Source organism: Silene latifolia, chromosome 5 (assembly GCF_048544455.1).
Source record: "Silene latifolia isolate original U9 population chromosome 5, ASM4854445v1, whole genome shotgun sequence".
NCBI lineage: Eukaryota > Viridiplantae > Streptophyta > Magnoliopsida > Caryophyllales > Caryophyllaceae > Silene > Silene latifolia.
In genome coordinates, this window is record NC_133530.1 from 20,150,175 (window position 1) to 20,173,386 (window position 23,212).

The window sequence follows — 23,212 nt, forward strand, 5'->3', positions numbered from 1 at the left end:
TAAATAACATCACCCGGATGTCCAAGACGGTCGTGCCACAAGGTGGATTCGACAGCAGCAAAGGCTTGGGCGTGCACTTTATTTGTGGGGGTGATAGGGTATAGGGCTCCCTGGCTCTCACATCTCATTAGCGGTATCCCCGTCTTGTAATCCTTCACACAAAAACCAAAAGGGTCAAACTCGACAGATACGGAAGTATCAGTAGTGAATTTTCTAACTGACACGAGATTTTTGACAAGCTTTAGTGCGTGAAGTACACTACGAAGGGAGAGGGGTGGATGTGGTTTAGGCAATGTGGCAGTACCGGTTCCATTTATTGGGATGGATTGGCCATTTCCGACAATAATTGAGTTAGAAATACTCGAATTAGAATAAGACGAGAGATTACCTACACTCGATGTCATATGAGAAGTAGCACCGGTGTCCATATACCACGGATCAGGTGGCGTAAGACCAAGTGTGTACATAGCCTGCTCAATATCAGTTTGAGACGGAGGAGACTCCGCTGTGTACGCTTGAGGTCGAGGGACAGAGGGACGTGGAGCCCTCATCATAGGAGCATGCATCCATGGATTGGTAGTGGGATAAGGACATGGAGGGCAGGCCCACGAAGAAGGTCCCCATGGCCAAGCACCATATCCACCGAAACCACCCCCCTGCCATGGTTAATAAGGAGTTGCAGCGGGAGTTGTCGGTGTAGCAGCAGCACTAGGAGCAGAGTCACTCACCCCCTGTTTCACTTTGCCACCCTTATGTCCACCACCTTTCTTCTTATTCTTGGATTTACCTTGTGAAGGAGGACGTCCCAGAATAGATGGAGAATCCGTGCTTTTGCCAGAACTGGCGTAATTTGCAGATTGGCCGTTGGTGGCCGCTTGCTTGGCAAAACATGCTTCCTCCAATGTGAACATAGACCGAGCCTGATGAAATGGGTGAAGCGGTTTAGACTGTCTGATGATTGTCCCGACACCATGATATGCCGCTGTCAGTCCCGATACCATCTGAAGCACTAAACGGGTATCCGAGACAGGGGAACCAACATTTTTGAGTTGATCAGCAAGACTCTTTAAACGTTCACAATAAGCGGAGGCAGACGAGAAGTCTTCCATCATAGTATGAGAAAATTACTGCTCGAGAGTAATAGCCCTCGAATGCTGATTGTCTTGAAAAATATCGCGTATGCGATTCCAACACTCCATAGCCGTGGAGTTTTCTTCAACCACCGTTTGCAACAAGTCATCAGAAAGTGTTGCATAGATCCATTGCAGAACCGTGGCATCGATCGTTTCCCATAATTCTTTGTCTTCCTCAGAAATCGGCTTTTTAGCCTTGCCTTTGGGGTCAATGATGTGATCCAAAACCCAATTAGCTTTCGCATAATTGGTGAAAAGAGCCACCCAAAGACGGTATTTGTCAGTATCCATACCAAGGACGACGGAAACATGGTTTTTGATGTTGCTCACGGCAAAAACCGAGGGGATAGGAGAGGAATTGGTTTTTGAGTTTTCTGGAATGGTCATGGTGCTGTGAAATTGAAGGATTCAAGAAAAAAATATAGGAGTAAAGAAGCGGAAGCAGTAGATTGTTAAACCTAGGCTCTGATACCATGAAAGATAATAATATTGTGCTTAATTGATTCAACGTAACAACGTTGGTATATGTACCGATTACAAGATATTCGTTTCCTAATTACATGGGATATGCTAATCTTATAATTCCTAATATAATGACTACAATATAGGAAATACAATAATACACTTTGACTAAATAATAACAAGAATATTCACATATTCTAACAGACGGATCCATAACACCTATTCTAGACACGGGTGATCTCTCGATGACACGATTTCAGTCATTATGGATTCCTCCACCAACCCCCGAGTAGATTGAATGTGGTAGGGAATGGACAAAAATGTTTTGCGGAGAGATTATATGAAAGGCAATATAATGCCACTCAAATAATCTCACGCTTGCTTCCTTTGAATCATTTTGCCTACTTATTTAACGCATTCTTTCACCAGCGTGATCTTCTTCTATTGTACGGAATATACCTGTCGCTTGCTTGGTTGATCTCGAGAGATGATTTTTATTTTTATTTTAATTTTCCTTTTTTCGGAAGGTGTTCTGTATGTCCCCATCCCTCTCCTATAATGAACCTGCAATAATCATATTATGTAGCGCCACCCGTGTTGTCACCCAAATAAATAACCACCAATAACAATAATTACGTCGCCCAAATGAAATTCAAGATTAAAACATAATCATTTGAAGCACTTGTTTGAAACCGTTCTGATTTTGTTATGTCAAATAGAGACTGTAAGACCTATCTTTGCTTAAATTCAATTAGAGTTCTTCCTCTGGTAATCGTCATTTAGTAAAACTAAACTCGTTAATTAGTGTGATAAGCCAAGACGAAATATCAGACGCTAGCCAATTACGTCCTAGCTCATAATAATCCATCGCGACTCAACCATGCTCCAAAGTTGTAGACAAGATATCACCATTGGGATAGTGACACTAATTGCCTGGCCCAAAACAGGCTAATCTTGCTCATTTGGGTTGAGTTTGGGCTCACAAAACAGGCTCATACATTTGGCCCGACCCAACCAAGCCCCATAAATGATAAATGGGTTGTTTATTTGTCTTGGCCTAATCTAAGACCGTATGGACCTGACCCATGATCACCTCTAAAGGAGTAGATGATTGCGCTTTATCGAAAACAAAATCCGGTTCCACCCACATAGCTACAATAAAAAGAACGGAAATAATAAGGAATTACCATAAAATTATTCTTGTAAGTTACAACAACCACTCAGGCTCTGTTTGACAAAACTAGCTGAAAATGTACCTGAAACCTGAAAAGGTACCTGAAATCTGAAAAGGTACCTGAAACCTGATAAGGTAGCTGAAAATTAGGAGCTGATAAGGTAGCTGATTTTTATTAAAAGTGTTTGGAAAGTAGCTGAAAATGTAGCTGATATTTGATCAAATGACGTAAAAGGGCATGGTTATTATTGTTATCATTTATGTTTTTGCTATTATTCTTGTGTTATTATCATTGGCGTTAGACCTGGCAAAAGCAACCCGATCCGATTGACCCGGCCCGAAAATTTGACTCATTTGCCAAATACATTATGCATCCCCCTTTTAAAGTTAAGGAACAAGACTTTAAAAACCAAATGTGACCCGAATTAGCGATTGATTATATAAAAACCAAATCAAATCAACCCGACCCTAAGTAGTAACCCTTTTATGACAAATACATTATGCATCCCCCTTTTAAAGTTAAGGAACCGAGGGAGACATTTAAGCCGACTCGATTAACAGCGACATAAAGAACTGAAATAAAAGTGAGACATTTAAGCCGATTCGATTAACAACGACATAAAAGAACTGAAATAAATAAAAGCATACAAAAGGTAACATAACCAAACATCCAGTTGGTCTTGCTTAAAGAAATAACGTTTTGGGATAGGTTTTAAATTATGATGGTCTTAAACGAGAATTGTATCAGACATCAAAGATATTGGGACCCGAATGCAAGTCAAGATCGATGATCGACTAACACTGCCTGCTCGGGAAGCAAAGATGACCTGTCATCTGCCAGCCTTCGCTACCATCGGGGTACGCGAAAGGACACTTAAGTATATGAGGCAGGCTTAGAATAAGGTTCCATAATCCACCAGGAGCTTCAGTCGAGTAAACAGTCCAAGTACCTGTCGAATTTAAAGTTAATCGAGTCGGCTTAAATTCGAGGTTTTTATATAATTTCGACCCGAAAATGTGACCCGAATTAGCGATTTGATTTGGTTGGGGAGAAGATGAGTTATACGACTCAACTTGATGATCACGCATTTTTCATAGGGCAAGGAAGTGACTCATTTGCTATACCAGTTGAGCAATGTGGTCCTGGTGGGTTAAAGCCGGATTCGGTCTATATAGCAGATGATTTAAGGGTGTTTGATTTGAAAGACGGTGAAAGATAATAATATTGTGCTTAATTGATTCAACGTAACAACGTTGGTATATGTACCGATTACAAGATATTCGTTTCCTAACTACATGGGATATGCTAATCTTATAATTCCTAATATAATGACTACAATATAAGAAATACAATAATACACTTTGACTAAATAATAACAAGAATATTCACATATTCCAACACTCCCCCGTAGTCGAAGCGGGAGGAAGACGAACGCTAAGGCTATTGCGAAAATCGTCAAATAAAACCGAGGGCAGGCCCTTTGTAAAGATGTGGGCCAGCTGGGAACGAGTAGGAACATGGTGCACTCGGACGTCTCCACGAGAGACCTTTTTCCATACAAAATGGATATCAATTTCGATATGCTTGGTACGTTGATGTTGGACGTGATTACTTGCAAAATAAATGGCACTTACATTATCGCAATAAACAATTGTGGCCTTGCTAAGAGGATGATGAAGTTCAAGTAAAAGATTTCGTAGCCAACACGATTCTGAAACCACATTAGCTACACCGCGATACTCGGCTTCGGCACTAGAGCGAGAAATGGTTGGTTGGCGTTTTAAGGCCCAAGACACCAAATTGTCGCCTAAGAAAACACAGTAACCGCTCGTAGAACGGCGGGTATCCGGACATCCTGCCCAATCCGAGTCCGTGTAGGTCGTAAGGGTCGTAGGTTTAGAAGGTGTTAACCATAAACCATGACGCAAGGTACCTTGAATATATCGAAGAACCCGTTTCAAAGCATTCATGTGAACATCCATCGGATTATGCATAAATAAGCATATTTGCTGGACCGCATAGGATATATCGGGACGAGTAAAAGTGAGGTATTGTAACGCACCTGCCAAGCTCCTATACAAAGTTGGATCACGAAAAGGCGAGCTAGTGGAAGAACTAAGCTTCGGTTTTGTGTCAACGGGAGTAGGAGATGGCTTAAAATTTGACATACCTGCACGTTCGATAATTTCAGCAGCATATTTATGTTGAGAAAGATGCAACCCGTGAGCAGACCTGGTGACCGCAATTCCCAGAAAATAGCTCAGGGGACCGAGGTCTTTCATAGCAAATTCCGCACCAAGATGTTCCATAATAGAGACGCGAAGTTGCTCGGAGGACGCTGTGAGGATTATATCATCAACATACAATAATATATAGGCCAGATTACCGTTTTTGTCGCGATAAATAAATAACGAATGGTCACATTTACTATGCACAAACCCGAGAGTATGCACAAATGAAGCAAAACGATTGTACCATGCCCGGGGCGCCTGTTTCAGCCCGTAAAGAGACTTACGGAGAAGATATACATGATCCGGAAAGCGCTTGTCACGGTAGCCAAGGGGCTGATGCATATACACGGTTTTTTTGAGGTCACCGTGAAGGAAAGCATTCTTGACGTCCAATTGATGAATAGACCAACCGTGGGATAAAGCAATAGAGATTAATGAACGGATGGTAGCCGGTTTGACAACCGGACTGAATGTTTCACCACAGTCAACTCCCGCTTGCTGCGTCTTACCATCACCTACAAGACGAGCTTTGTGCCTCTCAAAAGAACCGTCAGATTTTACCTTATGGCGAAAAATCCACATAGAATGAATAACATTCACATTAGAAGGACGAGGAACAAGGTCCCAAGTCTTATTACTAATTAAAGCATTAAACTCATCATTCATGGCCAATTTCCAATTATGGTCTCGGAGGGCTGACACGGGATTTTGTGGAAGGGGTGAGATAGCAATTGTAACATTTAAGTCGAAAATCGGTTAGGGTTTATAGATGCCATGATCACCTCTAGTAACAGCCTTAGAAACCAGGGGAATTGGAGTATTTATTACGGGTTCACTGTGGGAAACAGGGGACTCGGGTGCAATACTGGGAGCACGGGGGATGGGTTCAATGAAAGGGGTGTTATCAGGTGTATGCGAGACGGTTGGTGAGTGATGCGAGGGGGAGGAAGCTGGGGTGGTTGGGGTCGTGTTTGGAGGGGCAAGGTCCTGACTAAGATGGGGAAGGAGGTAAGGGGAGACACTGTCATCAAGAAAATTATAAGAGGAGTGGTCAGGTGAATTGGTTTTGGCGAAAGGGAAATTGTTTTCATCAAAACGAACATGACGGCTCAAGATAATTTTGTTGGTGTGAAGGTCTAGACACTTATATCCACGGGGATTGTTAGGGTACCCGAGAAAAACACAAGGCAAAGAACGAGCTTGGAGCTTGTTAATTGTGGTCGATGGTATAAGAGGATAGCAAAGGCACCCAAAAACTCGAAGATGCGAGTAAGACGGGTGTCGTTGGTATAAATAATATAATGGTGTCAAAAATTTGAGTTGTTTATTTGGTAATATATTAAGCAAATAAGTAGGCATGGATAGAGCATGATGCCAAAATTTTTGAGGAAGTGAAGCATGAAACAGTAAGGTACGCATAATGTTATTAATGGAGCGAATTTTGCGTTCGGCTTTACCATTTTGAGAAGAAGTATACGGACACGAAAATCGAAACTGGAAGCCGTGTGATGCACAAAGCTCCATAAACGGGGCGTTGTCAAATTCGCGTCCATTATCACATTGCACGTTCTTAATGTCTCGTTCAAACTGGGTTTTGATTAAATGACGGAAATTGACGAAAATTTGAAAAACTTGTGATTTCTTTGCAATAGGAAAAGTCCACACATAGTTAGTAAAATCGTCAATAAGGACTAAATAATAATGATGACCCGAAGAACTGAGAGTAGGAGAAGTCCATAAATCACAGTGAATTATATCAAATGGCATATGTGTACTCGAAAAAGATGCGACAAATGGTTGCTTAATGTGTTTGCCAATAGAACAAGAGTGACAAATTGTCTTCCGAATATTAGAATTACAACTTATCAATTTTTGAGACCTAATAGAATTTTAAATAACATCACCCGGATGTCCAAGACGGTCGTGCCACAAGGTGGATTCGACAGCAGCAAAGGCTTGGGCGTGGACTTTATTTGTGGGGGTGATAGGGTATAGGGCTCCCTGGCTCTCACATCTCATTAGCGGTATCCCCGTCTTATAATCCTTCACAAAAAAACCAAAAGGGTCAAACTCGACCGATACGGAATTATCAGTAGTGAATTTTCTAACTGACACGAGATTTTTGACAAGCTTTGATGCGTGAAGTACACTACGAAGAGAGAGGGGTGGATGTGGTTTAGGCAATGTGGCAGTACCGGTTCCATTTATTGGGATGGATTGGCCATTTCCGACAATAATTGAGTTAGAAATACTCGAATTAGAATAAGACGAGAGATTACCTACACTCGATGTCATATGAGAAGTAGCACCGGTGTCCATATACCACGGATCAGGGGGCGTAAGACCAAGTGTGTACATAGCCTGCTCAATATCAGTTTGAGACGGAGGAGACTCCGCTGTGTACGCTTGAGGTCGAGGGACAGAGGGACGTGGAGCCCTCATCATAGGAGCACGCATCCATGGATTGGTAGTGGGATAAGGACATGGAGGGCAGGCCCACGGAGAAGGTCCCCATGGCCAAGCACCATATCCACCGAAACCACCCCCCTGCCATGGTTGATAAGGAGTTGCAGCGGGAGTTGTCGGTGTAGCAGCAGCACTAGGAGCAGAGTCACTTACCCCCTGTTTCGCTTTGCCACCCTTATGTCCACCACCTTTCTTCTTATTCTTGGATTTACCTTGTGAAGGGGGACGTCCCAGAATAGATGGAGAATTCGTGCTTTCGCCAGAACTGGCGTAATTTGCAGATTGGCCGTTGGTGGCCGCTTGCTTGGCAAAACATGCTTCTTCCAATGTGAACATAGACCGAGCCTGATGAAATGGGTGAAGCGGTTTAGACTGCCTGATGATTGTCCCGACACCATGATATGCCGTTGTCAGTCCCGATACCATCTGAAGCACTAAACGGGTATCCGAGACAGGGGAACCAACGTTTTTGAGTTGATCAGCAAGACTCTTTAAACGTTCACAATAAGCGGAGGCAGACGAGAAGTCTTCCATCATAGTATGAAAAAATTACTGCTCGAGAGTAATAGCCCTCGAATGCTGATTGTCTTGAAAAATATCGCGTATGCGATTCCAACACTCCATAGCCGTGGAGTTTTGTTCAACCACCGTTTGCAACAAGTCATCAGAAAGTGTTGCATAGATCCATTGCAGAACCGTGGCATCAATCGTTTCCCATAATTCTTTGTCTTCCTCAGAAATCGGCTTTTTAGCCTTGCCTTTGGGGTCAATGATGTGATCCAAAACCCAATTAGCTTTCGCATAATTGGTGAAAAGAGCCACCCAAAGACGGTATTTGTCAGTATCCATACCAAGGACGACGGAAACATGGTTTTTGATGTTGCTCACGGCAAAAACCGAGGGGATAGGAGAGGAATTGGTTTTTGAGTTTTCTGGAATGGTCATGGTGATGTGAAATTGAAGGATTCAAGAAAAAAATATAGGAGTAAAGAAGCGGAAGCAGTAGATTGTTAAACCTAGGCTCTGATACCATGAAAGATAATAATATTGTGCTTAATTGATTCAACGTAACAACGTTGGTATATGTACCGATTACAAGATATTCGTTTCCTAATTACATGGGATATGCTAATCTTATAATTCCTAATATAATGACTACAATATAGGAAATACAATAATACACTTTGACTAAATAATAACAAGAATATTCACATATTCTAACAGACGGATCCATAACACCTATTCTAGACACGGGTGATCTCTCGATGACACGATTTCAGTCATTATGGATTCCTCCACCAACCCCCGAGCAGATTGAATGTGGCAAGGAATGGAGAAAGTTTTGCGGAGAGAGTATATGAAAGGCAGTATCATGCCACTCAAATAATCTCACGCTTACTTCCTTCCTGTCATTTGGCCTACTTATTTTTCCAGTTTCCATTATAATTCGAAGGCTTTTATTGTACGGAATATACCTGTCGATTGCATGAAAAAGGTAAGAAAGGGAGAAAGTATTGTGGAGAGAGTATATGACAGGCAATATAATGCTACTCAAATAATCTCACCTTGCTTCCTTTGAATCATTTTGCCTAAATAATGTTTATCTCTCTATTATTGTTATGTCGAATTAAAGTAAAATGGTTCACTAAACTACCAAAGCCTTTTTAAAGCCTTTTTTCTATCGGCGTGACCTTTTTGGTCATTGCACAAACTATATATCTATATAGTTTGGTTGATCTCGACAGTTTTTTTGTTTCGTTTTTCGGATGATGTTCTATATGTAACATGTCCCCATCCCTTATAGTTAACTCCCTGATCTCCTATAATGAACTTCCCACTATAATCATATTATGTAACAGTCGTCACCCAAATGAATTCCAGATTATAACATAACCATTTGAAGCAATTGCTTGAAACCGTTCTGAATTTGATATTCCAAACGGAATATCAGACGCTAGCCATCGCGACTCACACATGTACCAAAGTTGTAGACAAGATGTCACCATTGGGATAGTAGTAGTGACACTTATTGAGTTATTTCCACTGCCAAGTTGAGACCGTGTTGAAGAATTTGAGGTGTCTATGGAAGCCCATACCGCCAGCTACTTTTTTGCTAATCTCGTAAGACAATTTACACAATTGCTATGAAAACCAATCAGTGACTGCGAACCAACGCCTATTGATCTGAATTAATGGTTGTCTAAGTAACATAGTGACCTGTAGGTGTAGTAGTTGATTTTTAGAATATCAGTCGCAGTTCGAACTAGAATTGAGGGAAGTCTAAGTAACATGTCGGTCTTGCGTTTCTCATGGGTGTAGTTATTCCCAAGAGAAACGGTTATTCATTCACTCGAGTCAGATCATAATTCACTACGCTTAAATTATTACTCCGTGGCTAATGCTTCCTCCAATTCATGAATGTTGGTGCTATTCCTAGTAAAACAGTAGACATTCTTCAATTCATGTAATTTTGGACTGTCCATTTGAGGTGAAATCCATCATGCTATATAGCGGCTTTTCAAAAGTTATACTTCATTTGAGAGCGATGATCTTCCGGTCATCACGGCCTTGAAAAAAATTTATACCGCAATTTCTCATTGTTATATATCTCACACAAGATCGTATCAAGAAGGCCATACGATGAATTTACAATTTTTCATTGATACGTATTCATCATTCGTGTTCTTAAACTCCAAACCAAACAACATTTTAAGGATCATAAATCGAAAATTTTATTCCTTGATTTGGAATTAGAGAGGTCATAGTCTAATTACTAAACGACGGTCTTATAGACGACTTGTCATAGGATCGAATTCCCTGTCCCCTCGGTTAATACACTCCTTATCAGATTTGTATAATCTTCTAATGGTTCAGCCCAAGATTGATACTTAAAATTGCAGTGAAAAAAAAATACCAGCAGCAAAACTGCACCAGGATTTAATCATGCAACTTTGAAAATTAAGGTAGCAGAACAGAGTAAAAACTACCCCCTCTGTCCTGGTCAATTGCTCTCCTTTGGTTTTAGCACAAATACCAAGGAAAGAGGAGAGAGTCAATTCTAAATAACAAGTGGACCAAATTTAGTGTAAATGAACAAATTGCTCATCAAGTTCATTTTTAAAATAGAAAAGGACAACCATTGACTAAGACACCGCCAAAATGAAATAGGACAACAAATGACCGGGACAGAGGGAGTATAATAAAAACGATGTTTTGTAACGAAATTTCTGAAGAACATAGGGGATAAAAAATCCATAAAAACACCTTGATGTAATAACTAGCTAGAAATAAGGATAATTGTAATCAAACGTAAAAAACTATTTGAATTGAAAATCATGAAGCAAAAGACGGAGGAGCAACCTAGTAAGTATAAGAGGTAGAAGAGAATGAATGGAAAAGTGTAATTGTATTGATATCAAAGGTACGGCTTATATAGGTGAATACAAGAGAGTAAATAAGGGAAGGAGCCTATGCTAATATTACAAGGAGGTATGTATTCTATATTTACAAAATATATATTCTATATTTACAGATATGGGTAATCAATTAGGTGTGATTGAGAAGATTTGATTTGCTGTTTTGATCTTGTGTGGGTATAAGATTGTTCTTTAATACGCCCCGCAAGATGGACGTCCGAGGAGTGAGTCCAAGCTTGATTCGTAACTCTTGATAGTGGCTTTTGTGCAATGGCTTAGTAAGAATGTCTGCGAGTTGGTCCTTGCTTGCAACGTGTTGAATACGAATTTTTCCATGTTGAAGTTGTTCTTTGACGAAGAAGAAGGATAGAGCCATGTGCTTCATTCTTGAATAGAAGACGGGGTTCTTTGCATAGAGAGTGGCGGATATATTGTCACAGTAGATGGCCGGTGGTTTGGTGACAGTAATGTGGAGCTCAGAAAGTAGATTTTGTAGCCAGATAGTTTCGGTAGTAACAGAGGCAATTGCCCTGAATTCTGCTTCGGTTGTGGATAAGGCTAGGCCACGTTGCTTCTTGGATGACCCCGAAATGGGGTTGCGTCCAAGATAGATAATGTATCCAGTGGTGGATAAGTAGGTGTTTTTGTCTCCAGCGTGATCAGCATCGCAAAAGGCGTGGAGACATAGAGGCGTATCACGATATAGTTGGATACCAAGGTCGGGTGTTCCTTGTAGGTAACGAAGGAGGCGTTTTAAGGCGGTCGAATGTGTAATGGTTGGGTGATGTAGAAATTGAGCGAGGCGGTTGACAGCAAAGGCTATGTCAGGCCTAGTGAGAGACAAGTATTGTAGGCTTTCCACTATGGCTCGGTATGTGGACTGGTCATGAATGGGGTTGGCGTCATCTCGAAGAAGAGGAGGAGAAGTGGCCATTGGCGTGGCATTTGGTTTGGCGTGGCATTTGGTTTTCGTTTCAAAGTCATAGATACCAAGGTCGGGTGTTCCTCCTGATGTTAAAGACGGTCCGAATGGTCCAACTGATAACTACTTGAATATAATCGACAAATCAATTGTCAAGATTGACCGTCCGATAGCACATGGGAGCGTTCCATTCAATACAAAGTGTGTGGGGTCAGCCAAAGGATGGGTTGCATTCGATTGTGATTGGGATCGTCGTCTATTCCTGGCTAACCCGTACATTGAAGCGCGCTGTCACAAATTCCCAGCACCTTCCGGGGATGAAATATTTAAGGAAGCAATATATAGAAAAGGGTTACATTTTACTCTGGCAGGCGATCCAATGTCAAACAACTTTGAACTTATACAAGAGAAGAAAGGAATGTTTAATAAATTATGTTTAGCGGCGTATAACAGGAAGGCGGACACTTTGTACAAATTACAGTTTGAGGACTCCGGGAAGCTCCAGCTTATTATCAGGTCCCATCCTTTAGAGGACGATGAAACCGGGGATAAGAGTCGTGTTTTGTCTTTGTGTTTGGATCCAGATGTTCTGAAAAAATATGAATTTGGGGATTCATTTGACGATAGTGTTGAGGAATACCTGGTGGTAATCGAAGGAAATAATCCTAGTCTTTTTCTTGTCATTAGGCATTTAGCTAAAGAGGTCAGTGTTGGATGCGAGACTAAAGATATCAAATTATTTAAGATTGATTTAGAGAACGGCGGAGAATTGGAATGTGTAAAATCCATAGGTGATCAGGCGCTCTTCTTAGGAAGAAATAGCGAGCCGTTTTTCATCTCAACTCGCGACTGTTCAGGGATCAAGTCGAATTGTGTGTATGTTGCTGATGATCTCGGTTACTATGACTTTGAAACGAAAAGCATTACACCATTTCTTTCTCTTGGTGATCTTCCCAACATTCGTCCTCAAGTTTACTGGGTTGCTCCACCTTACCCTTCTGTTTGACGTTTTCAACCCGCTGTTTACGTTTAATTAGAGTACTGCTCACGAGAAAATAAGATTTTTATCAATGCCTTTAAATTTTATACTATTGTTGTTGCATTAGAGCCTGCTTTTCTTAGTTGACCTTTTCATTTTTAAAAAACTTGTTCTCATGATTATTTTTTTTATCGAGAGACAAAACAGATATTCATAATACGTAGCGCGCCATGGACGCGCTACTGTCATATTGTAGGTATGCATCTGCTTGGACATGAGCATTTCTTTTTTTTTTTTGGCCGAAAATGGGACATCTGCAAAGTTACAAGAGTACATTACGGGGGCGGGTTAGGGGATAAAGCTACAATAATAGAGTCAATTTTACAAAGAGAATCAACAAAGCTCGGTGCAATATTTCAGCGGAAATTTCCATTGCTTGGTGACCTGTCATGAAGCGAGAATCGGGCAAGAGGATCGAAAGAGGATCTTCAAATATGGTGTGGCTCTTAATTATTCCCTGCACTTCATGATAATATTAGCAAGAGGAGATGAGCATGTCTTTACTAGCACGGGATTGTGTCGTTGAACAGTTGAACCGTTTTAATTTTAGTCCTTAATTTATTAGTAAGTTTCCTAATTAGGAAATAAATTTTGTCATTTAAATAATGTACAAAAATTAGCTATGATGTATAAATAAATTTTGACATTGAAACTGAGTTTGATTAAAGCTAAGTAAAAAAAACCAACTGATTATATAAATAAAACGTGTCAACTTCGCTCTTATTAATCTTTCCATCTTATACAACTATACAAGCTAACATGTTTTAATGTACAATATAAAAATGTGATATTATTATTGTTATTTTGTGGTTTTATATATTCTCTTCATAAAAAGATTTAGGGGTTGTTTGATTACCCACTAAACAACACAGGAATTTAAATTCATGTGAATTGCAAAATTGGAATGTTGTTTGGTTACCCCAATTCACATGAATTGGGAGTTCCCATGAATTCCAATTCCTCCATAATGGAGGAAGTGGCTTACCTAGGTCCCCCTAGGTAAGTGGGAATGCCTACATGAATTGCACTTCCTACATGTCAACCAAACAATATTTTCTAATTCACATGAATTCTAAAATCATGTGTTTTATGACTTCCTAGGCAATACGAATTCCTACATGCAACCAAACGACTCCTTAGGATTCTATCATTATTTTTAATAATAAAAATAGGTTCACACAAAAATAACTTAATTTAAAAGTCCTTTGAATAATAAACTTTTTTTTTAATATTACTAACATTATAATCAGTATTCACTATTCAATACATTACAACATACTATTATAACTACAACTCATTTATGTAAAAAATTAAAACTGAATTAATTTAACCCTCACAAATACCGTGCTTTAGCACGGGATCTCAACTAGTTAAATACAGTAAGAAAATACAAACCGAAAATGATGAATTAATTATGAAATAATTTCGAAATAATATAATGTACAACCAAAAATAAAGAAATAATAAAAAAATCATATTTAATTTTAGGAATTACAAACATAATAATAATAATAATAATAATAATAATAATAATAATAATAATAATAATAATAATAATAATAATAATAATAATAATAATAATAATAATAATAATAATAATAATAATAATAATAATAATAATAATAATAATAATAATAATAATAATAATAATAATAATAATAAGGCTCCGTTTGGTAAAACTAGCTGAAAAACTACCTGAAACCTGAAAAGCTACCTGAAACCTTAAAAGGTAGCTGAAAATTATGACATGAAAAGGTACCTGATTTTTATTAAAAACTGTTTGGAAGACTAGCTGAAAAGGTAGCTAATATTTGGTCAAATGACGTAAAAGGACATGGCTTATTATTGTTATCATTTATGTTTTTATTATTATTATTGTGTTATTGTCGTTGGCATTGTTAGTAATTATAAAAAAATGCAATTTTTTTCACTATAATTGCACAAGTCTTCAACATGTTTCAAAATGACGGAAACAATAATTAAAGTATCACGATAACGTAAAAAAAAATATCAAACAATATATCAAAAAAATGTATTTTATGTATACGAAGTAAGTTTTCTATTAAACCATACATAAAAATAGTTAATTAAATTGCACCCTAAATTAAAGTATTGATATTATCACGGACGCTTTTCATTTCCGTAAAAACTATTTAATTGGATTTATTTGAGATCATAATATAAAAAATAATAATATTGGAGTAATATATAAAAAGTTGAAGAGTAAAAAAGGTAAGCAAAATACAATCAGGTACCTGAAATCCCAAATGCTACCCTGGGTAGCATTTCATTTCAGCTACCTTTTTTGCTATAAAATGCTACTTGCCAAACGCGTTCAAGAAAATAAGCTACCTGAAATTTTTGTGAAAAAAGCTACTTCGATGAAAAAAGGTACCTGAAATGCGCTACCAAACAGAGCCTTAGGGGGTGTTTGGCCAAGCTTTATAAGTGCTTTTATAATTGTAAAAGTAGAAGTTGGGCCAAACACTATAATTTAGGGAGATAAAAAACTAATTTTGAAAAGTCAGAAGTTAATAAAAAGCTACTAGAAACAGAAGCACCAAATTGATGCTTCTGCTTCTACTTCTCCCAAAAACTCTTAGGATTATGGAAACTAAAAAAAAAACTAAAAAGGAGTAGTAGGCCAAACACATCAATTTGTTAAGAAATTACTTTTACAAAAATTAGGCCAAACAACCACAACTTTTTCAAAAAGTAGTTTATGAAAAAACTCATTCTAGAAAGTAAAAGTTATTTCATACTCCCTCCCAGTCACTATAATGTTCCCTCTTTCCCAAAACGGATTATTCAAGTAATGTTCCCCTTTCTATTTTTAGAAACTTTTACTCTTATTTTATTCATTCCTCTCTCCTATCATCAAACCCCACACAACTCTTTTACTACTATTTTATTACTTTCCTTTATGTTTTGGCCCCACAATTCTTTATTTAACTACTAATAATTCATCCCTCTCTCCTATCACCAACCCCACACAACTATTTTACTCTTATTTTAATACTTTTCCTTAAGTATCGTGCCATTATCAAAGGGGAACATTATGACGACTGGGAGGGAGTATAAATTAGGCCAAACAACACCTTAGCTTACCTTTTTACTAGACTTAGCTTTGCTGTTGCTAAGGGTGTGAGAGCCCAGATTGTCTCTCGGCTCCCCACCAATTTCATGTAAACTTTTATTTTTCTTTTAATGAAAGCTGCGCGTATCCTTTAAAAAAAATAAAAATAAATAATAATAATAATAATAATAATAATAATAATAATAATAATAATAATAATAATAATAATAATAATAATACCTAGAAATTAATCTTAAAAACGGAATATTTAGTAAAATATCTTCAAATGAATTTTTACTTAATTGAAAACCTAAATCAGTTAAAATATATAAATCGAAATCTTGACCATATATAGATTTCCTAGATTAAAGCAAACTATATAAATATAAAAGATTAATTAAAAAGGAAAATAATTCCATACTTGGGAGTTGGGATTCCTCATAGAAGAAATTAAAGAGTAGTGCCGGTGCAAACGAACAATGGCAGGCATAGCTTTTGCGCTAAGAGCACTAAAGCATATTACCCCAATGACCGGTACCAGCACGATGACCGCCACAAGACGGTTCTCGATATTATTACCACCGACACCGGCACCATGGCTACGGGTACCAAACGATATGAGCGAATCGTCGTTTGTTGATTTTGAAAATTTCTACAACATTGTAGACAAGAGACATGTCAAGTATGATATGAACGATGTATACGGTGCCGACTATGACCTATTATGTGTTGGATCAAGTCGCGGGTCACTCGCATTTATCTGCGAAGGTAGAAAGTTGTATCTCTGTAATCCCTACATTGGCGGGGGTTACAAAGGCCGTCTCTACGGTGATGAAGAGTTTGACGATGTTGACGAATCTAATTGTGGTCTTCACTCGTCAACCCGATTCTACATTTTACTCGGCAATAATCCATTCGATATTGCAACATTTCTTTGCTATTCAACTCCTAAAAACCGAACCCCTAAGAACTTCCATGATTTTTATGTATCAGATAGCGGCAGTTACATTGATTGGACTAGGTACCCTAACCTATTCCACAAGGACGATCCACCTATCGTGTATTGTGAGAAGACTAAAACGGTTTATAAACTTTCTTGTAATGGTAGTGAACACGGTCCATGGGTTGTCGAACTTTGGGATATGTCTGATGATCGTATAAATGTCACTTCTCGGATTAATGTAGCCCACGATTCTACCTATGGGATTGAGACCTTTGAGAGGGAGTTGAGGGCGCGGTGTCTTCAGGATAGATACTTGGTATTGACTGGAGATACTGGTGGGCGAGGAGATCCGGTTTTGCACCTGGTTATAAGGTATCATAACAGGGAGCTAGGCGTTTCTCAGACGCGTGCAGTGGATGTGTTTAGATTTGATTTGGTTGGGGGGAAGATGAGTTATACGACTGAGCTTGATAATCACGCGTTTTTCATAGGACAAGGAAGTGACTCGTTTTCCGTACCAGTTGAGCAATGTGGTCCTGGTGGGTTAAAGCCGGATTCAGTTTATATAGCAGATGATTTAAGGGTTTTTGATTTAAAAGACGGATCCATAACACCTATTCTAGACACGGGGGATCTGTCTATGACACGATTTCAGTCATTATGGATTTCTCCACCAACAGCGGAGCAGACTGAATTTCATATGAAACTGAGTTCTCCCTAAGTAAAATGCAACTCAAATTATCATGCTCTTCCCATTCTCACTTGTTTTAATCATTTTGTTCCTTGTTTTCATTTTGTTTGAGATATACTACGAATTACTTGGTACACTTTCTTTTTGTTGCTCCCCATTTTATTTTTCTTATTATTTTCCTTTTGATTTTATTTTTGTGAAAAACTAAGTAGCAAATTACTAAATGAAGAGAAAATAAAGGTTCCGAGAGAATTAAATGGCTTGAGTCTAATATTCCGTCTTGGATTATCACACCAATTAAAGGATGAACTAAACTAATCGAAAGACTACCAAATTAAAGGATGAACTCTGCTGAATTTTCAGCAAAGACGAGTCTTACAGTATCCTTTCAGCGTACCAATTTATTAGATGGGCGAAATCAGAATATGCAGATTAATTTGGGCAACACGAATGTTGAACTCGGGTGAAAAGATTCATTTTGCGAATTGCGTGCAGGAATAATGCCTGCTATTCCTGTAAAACAAAAGTTAGACATCCTGGTAATACAGAAGACATCCTTCAATTCTTGTAATTTTGTACTGTCCTTTTGAGGAAAAATATTTATACTACAGTTTCTCATTGTTATATCACCCAAGATCGTATCAAGAAGGCCATACGATAAATTTACAATTTTCATTGGCATGTATTCATCATTCATCAGTCACCATTCACGTTCTTAAACTCCAAACCAAACAACATTTCAATGAGAAACTGTAGTATAAACAACATTTCAATGACAACAATTGACTGAGACACCTCAAAATGGAATAGGACAACAAATGTCAGGGACAGAGGGAGTATAATAAAAACGATGTTTTGTAACGAAATTTCTGAAGAACATAGGGGATAAAAAATCCATAAAAACACCTTGATGTAATAACTAGCTAGAAATAAGGATAATTGTAATCAAACGTAAACAACTAGTTGAATTGAAAATCATGAAGCAAAAGACGGAGGAGCAACCCAGTAAGCTTGAGGACGAATGTAGGCAAGATCCCCCCTAAGAGAATGAAATGGTGTTATACATTTTGTTTCCAAGTCATAGTAACCGAAATCATCAGCAACATACACACAATTCGACTTGAGCTCTGAACATTCGCGAGTTGAGATGAAAAACGGCTCGCTATTTCTTCCTAAGAAGAGCGCCTGATCACCTATTGACTCTACACATTTCACCTCTCCGTCACCCTTTAAATCAATCTCAAACAATTTGATATCTTTAGTTTCGACTCCAACCCCAACCTCTTTAGCTAAAGGCCTAATGACCAGGAACAGACGTGGATCATTTTCTTCGGTTACCACTAGGTATTTCTTGAAACTATGGTCCTCTGAATACTTAAAGAACTCCCCGTATTTTTCAATAATTTTTGAATCGATAGGCAAATCCAGACTCTTTTTCTCATTTTTATCGTTTTCTAAAGGATGCCACCAGATAATTTGGAGATTATTCCCGGAGTCGTCCAAGTGTAATTCGTACACAGTGTTCACCTTCCTGTTGTACGCCACTCGAGATATTGAATTTACTGGGCCTTCTTGTTTCTCCCATCCATTCTCGTTACCAATCTGAAAACCATGGCCAAATCGTTGTCTGTCACGGCCCTTCTTATAGGAACAACCCATATCTTCGATTGTCGTTAGGAATTGATAAGTTGTATCTTGCCTATCTTCCATTATAACTGAAAAGTTATTTGACAGTGGATCACCAGCCAGAGTGAAATTTAACCCTTCTCTATATATTGAAAGCCCAGAAGGTGTAGGTAACTCGCGACAGCTCGCTTTAGTAACATAAGGGTTAGCCAGGAATAGACCACAATCCGAATCAGTTTCGAATGCAACCCACCCTTTGGCCGACCCCACGCACTTTGTGTTGAATGGAACGCTCCCATGTGCTATCGAACGGTCGATCTTGACAATTGATTTGTCCATTATGTTCCAGTAGTTATCAATTGGACCATACGGACCGTCTTCAACGTCAGGAGGAAGCATAAGCCATGGTGTTGATAAAATTGGCAATGATGGCTTGTACAAGTTCTTGGAAATTATTGATGATGATGAAAATTGTCGATACGGTTTTAATTTATGGAGAGAACGATTCAGAATGTTGCGTAGAGCCATCATGATTTCTTGATTACAGGTCAATCGGATCGACGATAGGTGCGTGATGAAATCTCCTCAAATAGAAGAGTTTCTTGTTTACAAAGCTTTTGATATCTAACTGATAATATAAATTTTTCTTAGCAATATATCAAAAGATATTTATTATTTATACAATCAAGGAAAATATCTAAATCTTCTCGAAACAAACCTCAGTAAAATTACAGAGTACTGCCGCGTCTGCCGGTGCTTGAGGAGCCAAATGCCAAATTGGGTCAGTCAGGTTAGATTTGTGTCGGGTCTGGTTGGGTCCTATCTGATTCGGACCATAACGAGTCAGCCTACCTTTTTTGGTCGACTCTGAGGGTTCGGTCAGGTCGTTATCGAGTCCGGTCATTTCGGGTCAAATGATGTGTTGGGTCGGGTCGGGTCGGGTCGGGTCGGGTCGGGTCGGGTTTGAGTCGGTTATTATCGGGCCTAATTAACTTATCACATTATTTCAATTTTTGACCATTTAACTTTAGTTTTCAACCGTTGTTTTGTTTGTTTAATTATTCCACCAGTTTTAAACCCGTGCAAATTTTGCACGGGTATGTATTTGGGCCGGTATTAATGTTTTTGGATGTATATTTTTTTTTTTTTTGCATTTCTATTGTACTTATCTAGTTGGTCTGAATTAGCGATCTACATAATTAATGTTTAAACTTGTTACAATACGTGTTCACATGCAATGGTTTAAGAAGAAATAACAAAGGATATTTTTTTAAAAAAATATATCGTACTATCTAATTTTTAAAAATTATGCATGTAATTTATTAGCATTATATGTAATTCAATCCCGTAATTAAATGTAATTCCTTCTCGAAATTATGTAATTTTATTATTATTTCTTTTTTTTTAAATTATGTAATTCATTTATTTGTAATTAGTTTCATTTATTCCGATTTGTAATTCATTCCGCTTATATGCCATTAATTTCATTTATTCGGGATGTATAAAATTATTTCATAATATTTGTTCTAAGACGGAATTCGTCGCATGTTTGTATAGCCGGAATTCTGAACAAATAAATATATTGCACACTAACGGGTCCCACCATAACATGTATTTCCAAAAAAAAGAGGCTGAATTTATGACGTGACACGCCTTGGATTGAGTATTGTCTTCTGAATTAATAAAGATGAGATTATTAATATTAAGTCAAATCATATCAAACTAAACAATAAACCAGATTCATTTTGATCAATATTAATCTTAATATTTATCAGCTCACCAATTTAATCGAGTTTGGTACTTGGGTTGGGTTGGGTTCGCCAGTTCGGGTCATTGGCCATCAGGTCATGTCCGGCTATGAGTTCTTATCGCGTTGGGTCGGGTTAGTCAAATTCTAGATGAATAACGTAACAACTTATATATAGTCGTCACCCAAATGAATAACTCAAACAATTACACCGCCCAAATCAAATTCCAGATTCTGATATAACCATTTGAAGCACTTGTTTGAAACCGTTCTGATTGGAAATTGTAAGACCTGGCTTTGCTTAAATTCAAGTAGAGTTCATCCTCCGGCGGTCATTCAGTAAATCTAAACTCGTTAATTGGTATGATAAGTCTAGACGGAATATCAGACGCTAGCCATCAATATATCCCTACCATTTACATCCTAGCTCATAATAATCCATCTACGTTAAAATGGGTACATTTTCGTATGATAACAAGTGCCAGGCAAATGAAATTATCATTTTAAGACACCATTAACAATAAAAGAGGTCTGATATTACATTGATTGTTAGATTACACTGTAAGTAGGTAAATAAGAGAAAGGTACGAAAAAGAATCAAATATGATCAGTATAAATTAAGTAGAATACCTTGTTGAAATATGCAGAAGATAATTAAATTGAAGACAAAGTGATGGACTTGAATCCAATCAATCAAAACAACGACAAAATTATAATGGAATAACTTAGCTAGAAATTATAAAAGCCATAAAAACACCAATTCAATCTTTATGCAATAACTTAGCAAGATAAACCAGTTTATTTGGAGTTCGAGGGAGTATAATAATATCCGGATACGGTAAAGGAGGAGCAACCCAGTAAGCTTGAGGACAAATGTTAGCAAGATCCCCAAGTGAAAGATCCCCAAGTGAAAGAAATGGTGTAAGACATTTTGTTTCCAAGTCATAGTTATAAGAGTTATAGATGTAGGTTAAAAGCTTGTGTATATTACATTGAAAACTGATGAGTATTTATAGGAGTACAAGGAGGGATATTAGGGTATAAACAAGATATGCAAGATATACAATTTCCTAATTGACAAGATATACATATTTATGTTGCTATATGTTTAGGTAAGGATTGATATGGAGATATTGGTGTTGCTTGGGGAATACGTTGGTCAATACGCCCCCGCAAGATGGACGTCCGATGAGAAAGGCCAATCTTGGTACGTAAGTTCAAATGATGATCCTTGTGGAGAGGCTTCGTGAGAATGTCAGCGAGTTGGTCTTTGCTTGCGATGTGTTGTATGCGGATGTGTCCTTGATGAAGTTGTTCTTTGACGAAGTGAAAGGATAGCGCCATGTGTTTCATTCGAGAGTGAAAGACGGGGTTTTTAGCATATAGTGTAGCGGAAATATTGTCACAAAAGATAGCTGGAGGTTTGGTGACAGCGATATGAAGTTCAGTAAGGAGGTTTCGAAGCCATAAGGTCTCAGTCGTGACCGTTGCGATTGCACGAAATTCAGCCTCGGTGGTTGAAAGAGCAAGTCCATGTTGTTTCTTGGATGACCAGGAGATAGGATTACGACCGAGATACACAATGTAGCCTGTCGTCGAGATGTAATTGTCCTTGTCACCGGCATGATCTGCATCACAAAAGGCATGAAGACAAGAGGGTGAGTTGCGATGCAATTTTATACCAATGGTTTGAGTGCCTTGCAAGTAGCGTAATAGGCGTTTCAAGGCAGTCCAATGGGTGGCCGTGGGATGGTGAAGGAATTGAGCAAGACGGTTGATAGCAAAGGCAACGTCGGGCCTGGTTAGTGATAGGTATTGTAAGCTTCCAACAATGGCACGATAGGTTGCGTGATCTTGAACGGGATTGTGGTCTTCACGAGTCAATGCCGGTGAAGTAGCCATAGGTGTATTGTTTGGTTTGGCTTCAATCATTTTGTATTTGGTCAATAGGTCATAAATGTATTTGGATTGATTTAGATGTAAACCAAGGGCATTGGGTGTGACTTCGATGCCTAAGAAATACGACAATGGGCCAAGGTCTTTTAGCGAGAAACGGTTCGATAATTGTGAGATAAAATGGTGAAGTTGTTTTGGATGTGGTCCAGTGATAATGATGTCATCGACGTAAATAAGCATATAGATAAAGGTTGTTTGAGTACGTAAAATGAATAAAGACGAGTCAGAAATAGACTGCTTAAAACCATAGGTAATAAGATATGTTTTTAGTTCAGTGTACCAAGCTCGAGGAGCTTGTTTTAAACCATATATCGCTTTATTGAGTTTGC

At 38.4% G+C, this 23,212-nt stretch overlaps 4 protein-coding genes across 4 annotated transcripts; all 4 read right to left on the bottom strand.

The window, feature by feature from the left end:
- Positions 1 to 665: 665 nt before the first annotated feature.
- LOC141654986 (uncharacterized) lies at positions 666 to 1,109 on the bottom strand. The gene has a single exon (XM_074462090.1). The coding sequence runs from the start codon at positions 1,107 to 1,109 to the stop codon at positions 666 to 668; it is 444 nt and encodes a 147-aa protein (XP_074318191.1).
- Positions 1,110 to 1,124: 15 nt separating this feature from the next.
- Positions 1,125 to 1,520, bottom strand: LOC141654987 (uncharacterized). The gene has a single exon (XM_074462091.1). It carries the CDS (start codon positions 1,518 to 1,520, stop codon positions 1,125 to 1,127), a length of 396 nt encoding a protein of 131 aa, XP_074318192.1.
- Positions 1,521 to 6,891: 5,371 nt separating this feature from the next.
- Positions 6,892 to 8,001, bottom strand: LOC141654989 (uncharacterized). Its single transcript, XM_074462092.1, has one exon. The coding sequence runs from the start codon at positions 7,999 to 8,001 to the stop codon at positions 6,892 to 6,894; it is 1,110 nt and encodes a 369-aa protein (XP_074318193.1).
- A 15-nt stretch (positions 8,002 to 8,016) lies between these two features.
- Positions 8,017 to 8,412, bottom strand: LOC141654990 (uncharacterized). Its single transcript, XM_074462093.1, has one exon. The coding sequence runs from the start codon at positions 8,410 to 8,412 to the stop codon at positions 8,017 to 8,019; it is 396 nt and encodes a 131-aa protein (XP_074318194.1).
- Between the last annotated feature and the right edge of the window lie 14,800 nt (positions 8,413 to 23,212).

Excerpts from the sequence above, each read along its gene's own strand:
- LOC141654987 (XM_074462091.1), bottom strand. The coding sequence starts at position 1,520 with ATGACCATTCCAGAAAACTCAAAAACCAATTCCTCTCCTATCCCCTCG.
- LOC141654989 (XM_074462092.1), bottom strand. The coding sequence starts at position 8,001 with ATGGAAGACTTCTCGTCTGCCTCCGCTTATTGTGAACGTTTAAAGAGT.
- LOC141654990 (XM_074462093.1), bottom strand. The coding sequence starts at position 8,412 with ATGACCATTCCAGAAAACTCAAAAACCAATTCCTCTCCTATCCCCTCG.
- LOC141654986 (XM_074462090.1), bottom strand. The coding sequence starts at position 1,109 with ATGGAAGACTTCTCGTCTGCCTCCGCTTATTGTGAACGTTTAAAGAGT.